At 42.5% G+C, this 15876-nt stretch overlaps 1 protein-coding gene across 12 annotated transcripts in view; it reads right to left on the minus strand.

Annotated features, from left to right (window-relative positions):
- Window positions 1-15876, minus strand: part of AGAP1 (ArfGAP with GTPase domain, ankyrin repeat and PH domain 1) — a 591701-nt gene that overhangs the window by 119420 nt on the left and 456405 nt on the right. For 9 of the 12 annotated variants that reach the window (XM_053283164.1, XM_053283165.1, XM_053283160.1 and 6 more), the window contains one exon: window positions 12904-12981. The exons of the other annotated variants lie outside the window; for them this stretch is intronic. In XM_053283164.1, coding sequence (XP_053139139.1) covers window positions 12904-12981 — 78 coding nt within the window. The remainder of the gene's footprint in view (window positions 1-12903; window positions 12982-15876) is intronic. 12 annotated transcript variants of the gene reach the window in all.

The raw sequence follows: 15876 nt of genomic DNA on the forward strand, positions 1-15876 counted from the left end.
ATGAAGCAGTTGGGACAACCAAGCAGAGTCTGACTGAACAAAAGATAGAACTCATTTTAGAGTCTATCTATATAATTGTCCTAAATATACCCGTCGCTAATCCCATGCGTGGTAGCTCTTGCAAGAGTTTGCAAGCAGTTGCCTGGGCGACAGAGAGAAAATGGCAGCAGTGGCCAGCCGGTGGGGAGGGAAAGCGCCGCCGGCGGGCAGGGAGGGAAAGCTCCCGCAGCCCAGCCTGGTCTGGCCAGCAGGGAGGGAAAGCTCCCACAGCCTAGCCTGGCCAGCAGGGAAGGAAAGCGCCGGGAGGAAAACCGCCACTGGTGGTCAGAGGAATAGGAAAGACAAGCGCAAAGGGGGGGGGGAGGACAGAGAATGGTCTGTGGCTGAAGGGAGGGGGGTATGACAGGAAGAACTAAGGGTGCAGATGGTCTGCACCGGATCAGCTAGTTTTAATACTTTAGTTGCTTTTCAGCTGAATAAGCTCTCAAAGTGTCTTAAAATGAAGAAAAATAAAAGTATTAATCTTACATTAACAAACAAGAGTTAGCCGCCCTCTCCACCAGCCTCAGGTGAAATGGCTGGCTATTAACATGGCCAGGAAGACTCTGGCTCCCCTAGAAGGTGATAGAACTCAGGGAGCTATTTGCAGCTTCTTCAGCAGGCCCAGGTGGAATGGTTGGCAGTTTAATATTACTCCATGGTATTTGTGGTGGCCAGAGGCATATCTAGGGAAAATAGCGCCTAGGGCAAGCACTGAAATTGCACCCCCTGTCCAAACATCTGACACCCATCTTTCAGATAACTTTACCATAATATCAGCTGAAAAATACAAGTCAAGCTCGTTAATCTTTTAATATCTCAAAACTATTTAGCAGTGGACGTAGCCAGACCAAAAAAGGCTGGAAAACTACAAATTTCAGTATGCTGGGGCTCATGAAATACCCAAATACTACGTGGAGGTGTACTTGGAAAACTAAACAGAAGTGCCTGTCTAATTCTCTTGTAGCATCACTATTACATAAGTTTTAAAAAAGGATCTGCAGAGTAAACTATGTCACTGCCTGCAATATATTCTATTATTTCAGAAAGACAGTTAAAATGAGAGAAAGAGAGCAAGAAACCCCCAGTGGGCCTTAATACTAAGGATTTCACACTGATTCAAAGACAAACTCACCATTAATAGCCATATTATTAAGACATCACATTTAACTCACTTATCACAAGAAGGAAAGTAAGAGCAAATGAATACAATCCTAGCTCATAAGCCCTTAGCTCAGTATTCACAAGCCCTGATTCTCTGTACATAGTGCCAAACTAAATGTGTGTACAGTGACGTATATTAAATTATTTTATTTTATTTTTGTTTAACCTGTAGCCCCTTTGGGGGCTTCCTAAAGTCCATCTGGGGTGTGTGTGTCTGCAAAGGTTCACCCTCCCCCCACTGGCCTCTAGGGCCTCACAGGGACCATTTGAGCATGTGCAGTGGCCATTTTGTCATTTTTTTTAAAAAAAAATGGCCACTGAAAACAAAATGGCCACCGCATATGTTCAAATGGCCTCTGTGAGTCCTGGCATGGCCTTGGGCCTCACATAGGCCATTTGAGCATGCACGGTGGCCATTTTGTTTTTGACAAGCATTTTTTAAATTTTTAAATTTAAAAAAATGGCACCCCCTTCAAGTGTTGCCCAGGGCACGTGCCCTGCCTGCCCTACCCTAGATACGCCCCTGGTGGCAAAAGACAGTATTGTCTGATATTGTTTCTTTGCAGTATCACCTTAAAAACTATTTCAAACAGTATGGGGTCTACTTCAAATTGGACTCCTGGGTAATCTTATGGAAACCTTAGTAGCCCATTGTGACTTGTTTACAAAACAATTTAAAGATAAAATTGCTTGTTTCCATCTCAATGTGTCAGATCTCAGTTAGTGTGTGGAATGTGTCCCTCATTGAAGTTGGGATGAATTTCAGTAGTTGCAGCTTAAAGATGTACCAGATGGGGTGGCCCCTCCCTTCCCAACTTCCATCACAGAGCTGCTTAAGAAGGGAAGGAGAAGGAAGCGACAAAGTCTAAAGGGCTCAGTGTATAAATATGTAAACATGTTGCCTGATATATAGTTCCTTATTGAAGCTTTTATGTAAACCGCTTTGGAAGGTTCAGCTGAAAAGCAGTATATAAATGTCAAAAACACAGTCAGCGGCGATATAAGAACATAAGAACAGCCCTGCTGGATCAGGCACAAGGCCCATCTAGTCCAGCATCCGGTTTCACATAGTGGCCCACCAGATGCCTCTGGGGAGCCCACAGGCAAGAGGTATGTGCATGCCCTCTCTTTTATTGTTGTTCCCCTGCAACTGATATTGAGAAGTATCGTGCCTCTGAGGCTGGAGATGGCTCACAGCCATCAGACTTGTAGCCATAGATAGACCTGTCCTCCACGAATCTGTCTAAACCCCTTTTAAAGCCATCCAAGCTGGTGGCCATCACCACATCCCATGGAAAGGAATTCCATAGATTAATTATGCGTTGTGTGAAAAAGTACTTCCGCATGTTGGTCCTAAATTTCCCAACCTTCAGTTTCATGGGGTGACCCCTGGTTCTAGTGCTGTGAGAGAGGGAGAGATCTTATTGTTTGGAGAGATCTTATTGGAGTTCCTCATAATCCGTTGTGGATTTCACTACCCTAAATAGTTTAGTGTCATCTGCAAATTTGGCCACTTTGCTGGTCACCCAACTTCTAGATCGTTTATGAACAAGTTAAAGAGTACTGCTCTCAGTACAGATCCCTGGGGTACCCCACTTCCTACCTACCTCCATTGTGAAAACTGTCCATTTATTCCTACTCTCTGTTTCCTGTCCTTCAACCAGTTACCGATCCACTCAGGAACCTGTCCCCTTATTCCATGACTGCTAAGTTTACTCAAGAGCCTTTGGTGGGGAATTTTATCAAAAATTTTGGAAATCCAAGTATTCTATGTTGACACTCTCAAAGAACTCCAAAAGGTTAGTGAGGCAAGACTTGCCCTTGCAGAAGCCATGCTGGTTCTCCAGACTATATAGACTATATTCAGACTACCTTCTGTTAGCTCAACTCATTGTCCATCATGGCTCAAACATGGTCCTGAAGCCAGGTTACCTCAAGGACCATCAGTGTTTCCAATTGATGGGGAAACACTTAGAAATATACACACAAATTCAGATATAAAAATTAAATGGTTAAATTTTTAACCCAGCTAAATTACAGTTTGTGTAGTTAAATTCCTGTGAGCCCAGTCACAACATTTTATTAAACAGTTTTCCACATTTAACTGTTATGCATGGAAAGGTCCACTATAATTGTATTTTAGCACCATCAACCTGTCAAAATCTACTTGTTCAATTACCCCAAACTGCATTAACAACAGTGAATATTACTCTAATTGTGTCCAGTTTCTATGTAGACAAAGTCCCACATGGCTAATCTTGTATCTGCAGAGACAAGCAACCTGGCCATCAAACTGATTTCACAAGGATTCCTTCTCATAACACAGGTCCAGGTTGTCATCATTCTTTATTTTCTGCCCACCCCCCCACCCCCCCCCCCACACACACGTGTTAGTGGGCTAATTAGTCATCAGTTATTTCCTGGAAATATAGCATACAGAGGTTTAATGGGGTGGAAGGGTTTTTTGTTGTTATTGTTTGCATTTGAAGCAGAAAGCATATGGCAACCCTTCTAGATGGATTTGGCTACAGAAGGGTGGAAGGAATGCATGTATAATAATTAGGTGCAAGAATACAAATCAGAAAGCCATCAGTGGAATTATTTTTCTAGTATAAATATAAATTAATAAGTTGGACTGACAGATCATGTTGGATTTATCAGTCCTCATTATTACATTAATTACATCAATCTTGCCTCAAAGCATACATCACCATAAGTTTCTTCTTTCATCCAAGAGAAGAATTCCTACCCTAACCCGCCCCGTCAGAATGTATTTCTGGTCATTGTAAAACAGCACACATCTGAACTTTCAGATTCCAAGTTTGTCGATATTCTTTCGATATGCAGAAATGTAAAAACTATTCTTGTGTGTTCTGGAAATTAACAGAAACAGTAACAGAACAGAAGTGCTAACAGAAACAGTGCTACAGTGATAACAGAAACAGTAGAATGCAGCAATGACCTGTGTTTTCACATGTTTTTTTAAACAAATCTAGTCAAGGATGTGACAGGCCACATCATTAATTTTCAGATAGAAAATGATCCAAGACAAGCGATATTAAAGCAAAGATATGGTTCATTCTTAGCAGTTAATATATGAAACTCAGCACTCTGGCTACAGCCTCTCCCAGGCTCACTGTCTTACCTTTCTAAGCAACACCACTATAATATCCCTTGACCTTAGGATCTAAGTTATTTCCCATGGCCTCACTTCTCTAGAAACCCTCCTTTCCATTACCATTCATTCTGGGGCACAGTATGATGCAATGGAAAATGTTAAGTTCCATTAGGAACTTGTTAGGAAAAGGTAGGTTTATATCCCCACTAAGTCAAAGGTCACTGGACCATCTCAGGCAAGTCACACTCTGAGCTTGTTCACATGCCACATGGAGTAAAGGTTTATTTTTATTTAGGTTTATTTAACAAACCAGAATTGGTGTGCATACCATCACCAAAGTAAACAACTTGTTTTGTTGACTTGTATCTGTGTGGATCCTGCTTCCTTTCCTTGGCCTCCAATGAAAGTGCCTGAATTCTGTCCCAGCCTGCTTTGTCTTGCCCTGCTGCTGGCAAGGCATCACCTCATCAGCTACTCTTTCAGCAATGATCCTGATAAGAAGGAGAATATGGACTCTGACCCTATAACTCTAACCTCCTTTGCAAACAGAGAACATCAATCCCCTCCCCTCTCCATAGCCCAAGCATAATTACCTCTTTCCTATCCACTGCTGTATGGAGTAGATCTTGCCAATTACATTATGAAGTAGTGATTGTTAAACCACCACCTCTCCCTTCTCCCCCAGGGAATCAAATTAACACCCCTCACAAGCTTGTTTCAGACACTTGCAATATTTGCATGTCTCGAAACTTAAAATTGAGCAGGAGCTAGACTAATGATGCATAATAGGAACAATGTTTCACACATGCAATGAGGGGGGACAAATTTTGGCAATCCTCCCTTCCAATAAACCCCAAATATATGTCCCTGAGGGCTGGGGGACCTTTGCGAACATATTTTTGAGGTGTATTGGGGGAAGCCAGTGTGGATAAAAATAAATGATTTTTAAATTTTAAATGTGATTTTTTTTTTAAAAAAAGGTAAATAAAATACTAAATTTCCAGTTCTCATGTGAAAAACAACATGAATAAAATTAAATATCATAAACATGCTACACCAACATTTTCAATTTCCTAAAAATGAATCAATGAGTATCACACACATTGCGTTTCCTACTAATCAAACAAACATGGACATTCATTTCTGTTTCATCTCATGAAAATGGCGCTAGGCTGCCCAGCAGCTACCAGCTCTTGCTTTTGAAAATTTCTGGGCTTTCAGTTTCTAAGTCTGTTTTTCATGTGCAAAGACACATGCTGGATAATAGAGTGGTTGTTTTGAGATGGGACTGAATCAAGTCTGAGAAGTTAGAACAGACACACAATATAGGAAAAGAGGTGAAGCAGAAAAACAGTGGAAGAAAAAGGAACGTACACAGTACATGGCTTCCTTTATTGCCCCAAAAAACTGTCATAGCATTTGGGCGTAGGAGACACCTTATCTAGAACTATATTTTGAAGAAATGCTTTCTCTAGGTAAAAAGGAAAATGTGTCAAGTATAAGCAGTACAACAAGAAGATGCAGGGCAGCTTGACACAGGTAATGAGTAAAGGTATCAGTTATATTTTAAAAAAACCAGGTATTGTATACTATTTCCTAAATAAGTAAAAATTAAATTATCTAAAATATTTACAGAAAATACACCCCTATGCTGGCCTTGGGTCGAAATAAACAAATACATACATACACGCTAATTTATGTTGTAAATTAATGTGTTGTTGATAAGATTGGCACCATTGTTGAAGAAATATGTTAAGTAGTATTTACTTCACATGAAACTTGATCGAAATAAATTCACCCTGGAGAGAGCAGAAAAAATGAAAGATGGCATAAAATGTTGTTGCATGAGTGAAAAGTTCTTCCCCGCATACTAATACTATGAATATTTATATACTTTTCAACAAAAGTTCCCAGAGTAGTTTACATAGATATAAATAAATAAAATGGCTCTTTTGTGTCCCCAAAGGGCTCACAATCTAAAAAACAAAGACTCCTTTCCAGTCTGCCTAGCTACAAATGAGGTCACTCCTCCATCCCAGCAGTGTGGCCTGCAACTTCTGTTTTCTCTCCCTTGTTCAACACACACACACACACACAGATGAAAGGCATTTAGCCTTTGAAACAAACTGCTGGAAGCACAGAAAGGATTAACAAAGATCCTGGGCAGTGTGCAGGAGACATCATGTGCTCTTGACCCTTGCCCTTAATGGCTAATAAAAGCTGCCAGGGAGGGTACAGGTGGTTGGTTGGAGGTGACTATTAATGCTTCATTAAGGGAGGGCAGGATGCCACCGCGCCTCAAGGAGGCGGTGGTAAGAACATTATTAAAAAAGCCCTCCCTTGATCCCTCCAACCTGGACAACTATAGACAAGGTGGGCAAGGTGATAGAGCATGTGGTGGCGTCCCAGCTGCAGAGGGTCTTGGATGATACAGATTATCTGGACCCTTTTCAATCTGGCTTCCGCCCTGGGTATGGGACTGAGACTGCTTTGGTCATTCTAGTGGATGACCTACGCCGGGAACTAGACAGGGAGAGTGCATCCCTGTTGGTTCTGCTGGACCTCTCGGCAGCGTTCGATACCATCAACCATGGTATTCTTCTGGGCCGCCTCGAGTATGGGAGTCGGAGGTACTACATTGCAGTGGTTCCGGTCCTTTTTTGAGGGGAGGGGGTCCAGAAGGTGGTGCTGGGGGACTACTGCTCGGCTCCATGGCCACTGGCCTGTGGGGTCCCGCAGGGTTCGGTCTTGTCCCCCATGCTGTTTAACATCTACATGAAACCGCTGGGAGAGGTAATCCGGGGACTTGGACTGAGTTGTCGGCAATATGTGGATGACACTCAGCGCTATCTCTCCTTGTCTAGGAAGGCAGTGGATGTCCTGAATTGGGGGCTGGAGGCCGTGATGGGTCGGATGTGGGCTAATAAACTGAAATTGAATCTGGACAAGATGGAGGTACTGTTGGTCAGTAGGAGAGCCAATCGGGATGAGGAGATTTTACCGGCTCTGGATGAGGTTGCACTCCCCTTGAGGGAGCAAGTACACAGCTTGGGGCTACTACTGGACCCGGCTCTGCTTTTGGAAGCTCAGGTGGAGGTGGTGGCCAGGGGTGCCTTTGCATGGCTTCGGCTAGTGCGCCAGCTGCATCCCTTTCTCAAGAAGGTAGATCTGGCCATGATTACCTATGCCTTAGTCACGTCACGGCTGGATTACTGTAACACACTTTACATGGGGCTGCCCTTGAAGAATATCCGGAAACTGCAGCTAGTGCAGAATGCGGCAGCTAGGGTTTTATCCGGAGCTGCCCGATGGGAGCACATCACACCCATTCTGAAAGAGTTGCACTGGCTGCCAGTTTGTTTCTGGGTCCAATTCAAGGTGCTGGTTTTGACCTTTAAAGCCCTTAACGGTTTGGGCCCGGGGTACCTGAGGGACTGCCTGCTCCCAAGGGTTGCTGCCCACTTGACGAGGTCATCTGAAGGGGCTCTGCTCCAGGTGCCGACAATGAGGGAGGCTCAACTGTCGTGCACTCGGGACAGGGCCTTCTCTGTTGCTGCCCCCAGACTTTGGAATGCTCTCCCAGTGGCCATTCACGCCTCGGACTTCATCACAGTTTTTAGAAAGCTTGTTAAATCTTGGCTTTTTATCCAGGCTTTTACATGATTGTTTTTATTGCTGCTTCTGTGTGTTTTTACCCATGTAAAATTTTTGTGCTTGTATTTTATAGATTTTAAATTTGGTTTGTTTTTATATTTTTAGCTTAGTATTTTAATTGTCATTTTATTATATGTTTTTTTAACTTTTGTAAACTGCCTTGAGATTGTTTTTAATGAAAGGCGGTATATAAATTCAACAATAAATAAATAAATAAATAAAGGAATTGTAAACAGAGAGGTTTTTAGTAATACTTTTGAGCAGTATCCAAACTACGGTAACACTGCATGGTGTTCAAATTGGCACAAACACTATAAAATGGGTGGCTGGGAGTTAGTCAAGACAGTGTCCCTTAATTTCCAAAAACACGTATAATGGGACTATGATTATACTGCGTGCAGACAAATCTAGGTGATTCAGACTAGAAGAAAGCGAATTTTGCAGACTAGCAGAATCACATCTGCTCTCATGATCACCTCTTCTGCTACATCGATCTGTCACAGATCTACATAGATAGCAGAGAAAATACTAGAGAAATTGTGTGCTGTGCCTCTTCCCATTAATTAGTATTTATTTGGAAGAATGACAAGGGACATTGCCAGAGTAGCAACTGAATATCAGTTTTATCCTCAAAAGGAAGTCCATGAAGGATGCTAGATTGCCCATCACAGTTGCCACAGCAGATGCTAAAAAAAGACCGGGAGATGTACTGGAGGGACTGGGAGATGTACTGTTCATCCCAGGCTGAGTCCCCATCCCAGAATTGTCAGAGTTGGGGTCAGCCGTTCCCTGAAAAGGAGTCCTGAAGAACTAAGGACCAGAGGGGTTCTGGCCCCTTCTCTAGAACCCCTTCCATTGATCCTGGGTCTCAGAAGCAGGGGCAATGCCAAGCCCCTGGTTCTGAAAGCAAAGCACATCCCTACCTGGAAGGGGCGGGGCCCTTCCAAGACATAAAGATCTTCAGCTGTAGCCAGCAATTCACTGGTTTAACAATCCATTAGAGCTCAGGCCTCCAAGTCTGCCTTGCCTGATCTGGGTTTGGACAGTACTACACTTTGGGAAGGAGTCAAATTGGCTGGCCAGGTTATTTATGGATTGTTTCCTCTTTGAATTAAGTTACTCTAAACTGTACCTTAGCTTGTTCACGATCACAGCCTTTTAAGTTCTGTGTAAGATATATAGTTTGCCCTCTACTTCTTAAAATAAGGAAAACACCAGAAACTCCTCCTTAGGGAAGAACCAGAGTGTGAAGTTTGGCTCAGATGCTTCTGCTTATCAAGGCTTGTGGGTACTAGGGTTGTGTGAAGCACAATGTTTGTGATTTGGGTGTCAGTTTGGCACTGTGGAGGGATCCTTGATTTCATGCCTCTGTGTGTGTGTGCGTGTGTGCGTGTGTGTGCGTGCACGCTTGCGCTTTGCAATAGCCCAATTCCCACATTTGCTAGGGAATAATAAATCAATAATAAAGCTGATACAGTCTTTTATAAAAGTGAAACCACCACAAGTTGCTGCTCCCTCACTGCTAGGAGTCTGACCGTCTGCCTCCTTCCATGCTGCCTGATCTGGTGTAGGAGTGTGTGAGTGGTCTGAGACCAAAGTTTTTCCAACTTGAATTGAGCCCATTTCTATTCTATTCTATTAGATTGCATCCAAATCAGTTTGGACTGAATGTGACTCAGTTCAGTTCTAAACCAATCCTGCTTTCGGAGCTTTGCACAACCCTAGTGATTACAAAGGTATCAATTACTCATTTGGACTTAGAAGGGAGAGGGGTTTTTTTGTTGTGTTTTTAAAATAATAATAATAATAATAATAATAAGAGAGACTACATGTTTGATAATATTCAGGTCCAGAGGGCTTAGCTTCTGGAAAATCGGCTGAGTTAAATTTAAATAGACTACATTTCCCCTCATTTATGAGAACAGCATAAATTTTTGATCTGAGAGGAGCCAGCAGCTTCAGATGATAGTGTGCCACATTTCTCCTTTCTGACTGAAGTTGTGGTGAGGGTAAAGTGAGATTTATTCCAAGTTTGCTCGCTAGTTGTCCAGGTCACATTTCAAGGCATGCATGTTCCATCATTTTCTAAGGGCCTTGCAGGATGTTGTTTTTTAAAAAATCCCTGTTGATACTAAAGAGCTTCAAAAGTGAATAACCTTCCTTTGATCAATTTCATGTACAGGAGGCTCAGCTATAAAGAAGTCGGTGGTGTGTGTATGTCTCATAATGAGAGGTTTTCCAGGGGTGCTGTCCCTATCCCTGGCATTACAGGTTCCTTCCTACTTTCCCATCATGCTGTTGCCCCCTTGCTTCTTTTGGCTCTATCAGAACCAGTGAGAGGTTTGGCGCTGGCTACACCAAGAGAAACATAAGACAGTCACACTACATTCTCTCCAGAGTCTCTTCTACTGAGAAACGGGAGATTGCTTTGGGGCCCCAGGGTAATGTCTTCTTTCCTAATAGGAGAGGTGCTGGGCGGGGAGCGAGGCAAGCAGAGGGAGGGGATGGCAGTTCTTGAGCTCTTCTTCCTTTGCTGCTGCCAGGCCTCTCTTGCACTGGAAAACAGGAGGTAGTCCTATGAGTATAGGCCTCAGCAGGTGTCTAACTATGCCAGCTACTGAAGGCAGATCTGCTTATGATCACTGTCGGCAAAGAATTAATTGTATTAAGGCAGGAGGGTATAGATATCACTCGTCATCTCTCAAAATTTCACCACTGAATTTCATTCAGCCAAAGAGGGGGAATGTGATAAGAAAAGACTAACACCCAGTAAGGCTATGAGAGAACAGATGGCCTTGTAGTTCTAGCAGTCTTGTTCTTATTACACATATTAAGTTTAGATATTTTTTTTTACAGGATGGCTGATTACCTTTGCAAAGGTTTTGACCCCTATACCAATACAACTCTCACTTGAAGGCAATGCAGTTTTTCAATTAGGAACACAGGAAGCTGCCATATACTGAGTCATACCATTGGTCCATCTAGCTCAGTATTGTCTTCACAAACTGGCAGGGGCTTCTCCAAGGTTGCAGGCAGGAATTTCTCTCAGCCTTATCTTGGTGATGCTGCCAGGGAGGGAACTTGGAATTTTCTGTTCTTCCCAGAGCGGCTCCATCCCCTAAGGGGAATATCTTACCAGTGACCACACATCACACATCTTAATTCTAAGATGACAGAGAAATGTGGGTGCATTTTTTTGCAAAATAAAATTTGTATAGGTTTTCTGTACTATATACAATATACATGACTTAAGTATGTGATACATACTGCATCACAACAATGGCTATGAATATACTAGAACAGTACATGAGCTGCAGCATCAATAGAATGAATATAGTTATGTTATGATGGCAGGAAAATTAATGTATTTTGAAAATTTTGCTAACTAGGAAAGAAGAAAGTTTGTGAGTATAAAGATCTTACTAAGGAAAATCTCTGTAAAGGTAACAAACCATACTGAACTAAATAAAGAAATATCCAATGAAGAACTGTGTAAAAATAATATTTTCTTTTCCACTTCAAAAAATCCTCCTTATTTATTAAGCTTCAGCAACTGATATTTATGCCCAATTCATTCCCAATTTTCATCTAAAAGCCCTTTGAAAGATAATAAAAAACAGATACAAAGGTTATGGCATTGTTATTTTAAAAGGTGACAATTTAACTTTACAATGGCAAATAAACCAAGATTATAGTAAAAATTGCTCCTTAGCAAGTGGCTGTAAAAAAGCACTTTTGTGTCCTAGATACATTTTATCTGGTAGTGTGAGGAAGGCAACTGTCTGAGCTACAGTAGTAATTGTGCAAAAAGGGGGCAGGGATATAAATAATGAAAGGTTAATGATCAGGATGTGAACAGAGGGACTTGTTTACAGAAACAGCATGCAATTTAAAATTTACAAGAGATTTAATGCTGTCTCTTCTCAATCACTAAAACCAACAGCCCAGAAAACTGTGACATTAAGAAAAATATTATAGGTATAATCATTCCCAAATAGTCAATTAGTGTAAGGGCATGTGCTTGTGATTACTTGACCCATTTGGTTTGCACTTGTGAAAACAAAATCCCCCCATTACAGGAAAATTACTGAATTGTGTCCTATTTTACATTCAACATCTTTTATGCCATCACCATTTACACACACTCTGAGATGGTGGCTGAAGATTTCTCTCTCCTTTCTTGGTTTCCAAGTAATTTTGACCTTTGACATTTGCAAAAAAAAATAAAAATAAAAAAAGAAGGAGGCAGTTTATAATTGCATTGTTCAAATGAAGGTGAAGGAAAGAAATTCAATCTGCTATTATACAAAAGCCATGATGGCTGTCTTCACTGAAAACAGCAATGTAAGTCAATTTGTGAACTTTGGCACCAGGTGACCTTTAGAAATACAACAATATACAGAATTTACAAGCAAGAGTAGCACATGCAAATGGTTTGGCTCTATCTCGCTTTTGGATTAGAGCGGCAGAAAGCATTATGGAGAATGCTTTCACAAAACAAATTAAGACTGTTACTTAAATGTCACGGCACACTATTGTATTTGGCTACAGATCATTACACCTGATACCAACACTTTAAAAAACTGTAATAACTTGGGAAATATTACACTGAGTGCCCACATGTATAAAGGGAAAATAAAAAAAATGAAGAAAATGGGTTCTTGAAGTAATTTAAACATCACTACTCCACGACTGGAGGGAAAGGTCAGAATTTAAGTAAACTGAAAGGAACATGAATGGCAAAAATAAAACACACAAACAGAAGGATGAAAAGACCAAAGGAATGAGTCTGCAAACACAACACGAAAGCATGCATGCTTTGGGCAAATTTTGTTCCTATCCCATATTTAGGAGAAAGGGAGAGGCAATGAAGGTAAAGCTTGGAGAGGGAGCAGTTACTCTACAACATGGTGTTTTAATTTAGTTACCTTCGGTGTTGGTGCTGCTGCTGCTGTATATGTTTCGCAGGCTACCAACACGATTTAGTTTCCATGCTTTGCGTTTGGCTGCATCCAGAGAGCAGAAAGGGGAGAGAGAAAAAAGAGAAGAGTAAAAGAAAGAACAGAAAAGAATGAAAAAGAAATGGGAGGGGGGGAAAAGGTTGAAGTAGCATATGAAATAAAATACAAGCAAAATCCTCTTTCTTGGGAAACAAATGTTGCACAGTGAAAAGCCCAGAAACTACAGTATTTGCTTTTTGAAGCAGAAATAATTTTTACCAAAAGTTCACCACTCCTTCAGAAAATTTAAATGGATCATCAGATAAGGTGAGACAAGGGAACATTCTCCATTCCCTTTCAACATAGCATACACCAGTAAGAAACAAAAAATATATAACTGTTATTAATTCACAGTAGTCAGAGCCATGCTAAGAACCACACTTTCCCCCCCAAATTAATTGGGTTGTATAAATCACTAGATATTTGGAACCATAAAAACTTTAATGCCAGGTGACAGAGTAATGCATTCAGATAAGGCAAAGTGCCTCAGACATCTTTTTATTTGCCTAGATGTTATTTGCGTAATGAGGTTTTTAACTTAAGTAGATATTGTCTGATGCAAATTCCACTCTTCTTCAGGCATACAAAATATAAATTCTTGTTTGAAACATATGTTTAAATTAAAGTGTCACTGTTGATTGATGTCTACTCTCCCACTCTGGTTTTCAAAGGATCGGTTCTACTTTTGTCAGAATTTATTACTGTTACAACTACATGTTATCCTGCCCTTTTGAGAAGCCCAGGATGGAGAGAGAGAGGGAGAAGGAGAGATCCCACCACTACTCCCTTTATTTTCACAACCATCCTGCGAGGTAGGTTAGGCTGAGAGATGGACAATAGCTTAAGGTCACCCATGAAGCTTGTGGCTGAACAATCATATGAACCCAGGTCTTCCCAGTCAGTCCAATACTTACACACTGACTCTCCAGATGATCTGTTCAAAGCATATGCCACATTTTAGTTCTGCACATTCTGCTCTATAAAGCAAAAGCATGATTCCCATAGCTAACCTTGTTGTGGGGGGAGGGAGACAACAGCCGTGCTGCTCCCTTCCCATTTAAAAACAACAGGTTGCTTACCTGTAACTTTGGTTTTTCTAGTGGTCATCTGTGCTCTTACTGAGCTTGCACCTGCGCAGATACCTCCATTCAGAACTTTCCAAGCTTAATAGAATTCTGGCGGGAGCCTCTCCTCCTCTCCTTTATGTGGTTGCGCCCACCTCTCCCTCCTCAGTCTGTGAGTCCACTCTAGGAAAAACTTCAAATCAGTGGGGAGGATGTATAGGAGCACAGATGACTACTAGAAGAAAGTTCCAGCTCTGATCCGGCTGCACCTCCCTGAGAAGGCCCAGCTGCAGTGTTGGGCGGGGCCCTCAGCACACTGCCTATTTAGAGAAACCTGAAAGCTGGTTCTGTGCTGGAAACAATGTCCGTGGTGACCAGCCCTACTGTGAGAAACCTTGACCTAGAAATCTGGACCTTTTGCTGTTGTCTGATCATGATTCATGTTTACCCCACCACCCACCCACCCCACTGCCCAATTCCTGTGGAATTCCTGGTGCTTGACTTCTGGCAATGTTTTGACTACTCTCTGTCTCTGTTCCTGTCTGTCGGCTCTCCCTTCCCCTCTGAAAAAAGTGGGTTTTTTTTGCAGCTGCTGGGCAGTCAGCCAAGGCAGTTACAGACAGTAGGCGAGGTCAATGTTAGCCAAGGGTGCGAACAATGGACTCATGAGGCAGGAGAGGACAAGGGAGAGGTCCCAAGCCAGTGCCATGATGGGGTCATCAGGAAACTGATGTTGTAGGATTCTTGAACCTAGGATTCATCTTGATCCTAGGATTCTTGAACCTAGGATTCATCAGGAAACTGACCGTGGGATTCTTGAACCATGAGGGGTACACATAGGAAGCATGTAGGCTACAAGAGCTGCTAAGTGCACCCGAAGGGGACGAGAGCTTTAGGCTTTCTTCTTTGAGATGGAGAAGGTAAGAGCAGATAGCCTCCGACGTCAAGGGGGTATCTCAGAGGCCTTCAGGGGATAGGAAGGCTTGGAAGCTTTTCCACAAATAAGACGATCTGATAGAGGATTTCTATGCTGCTTCTAGGATCCGTTGCAGTCTATCCAGGAACAAGGATGTATCCTCCATGCAGTGAGTGGGAGGTTGGAGCGTTTGGATGAAGGATTTGCCCCCAAGATTGCATCAGGAGATGGGGGCTGTGCAAAAGAGGAATATGTGTACTAGTCGAGAGACAAAGTAGAGTGGAGAACCATGGGTGGCAAAGCCATCAAGGGCAATGAGGATGCAGTCCACCGCCTCCTGTTGAAATTTAAGTAGTATCCGCGGTAGCAATAGTATGGCGGGGGGGGGGGAGGTAGGCAAATAAGCCAGTCCATGAAATGGTGAACACGTCCCCCACTGAGGTCCAACCTTATCCCACTCTGGGACAGAAGCAGGGAAATTGGGTGTTCTCCGGGCAGCGCCCCATGTGCGAAAAATGGGAAGTAGTGCTTCTGTACGTTTCTGTACGTGGGTGTGGGTTCTCAACCTGCTCATGGCATTGGCCTATATGTTGTCGGTTCCATAGATGTGTACAACGTGGGATGTAGTGCGATGAACTATGCACCATTCCCAGAGAAGCACGGTAAGCTGAAGTAGCAATCTGGACCAGGTCCCATCCTGCCTGTTTATGTATGCTTTGGCAGTGGTGTTGTCTGTTTTGATAGTCACCATGGAGTTGGAATTGGAAAGAAGTGGCAGGAAGCCCTTTAAAGCTTTGAAATTGCAGAGGAACCAGAACAGGAGGGTGCGGGAATAAAGGTGAGCATATAGGAAGACATGGGTAGTTAAGGCCATGTGTCCCAGTAGGACCTGTAAGGTCCTTGCCGATGAGGCAGGAGCGG

The sequence above is a fragment of the Hemicordylus capensis genome, chromosome 1 (genome assembly GCF_027244095.1).
Source record: "Hemicordylus capensis ecotype Gifberg chromosome 1, rHemCap1.1.pri, whole genome shotgun sequence".
Classification (NCBI taxonomy): domain Eukaryota; kingdom Metazoa; phylum Chordata; class Lepidosauria; order Squamata; family Cordylidae; genus Hemicordylus; species Hemicordylus capensis.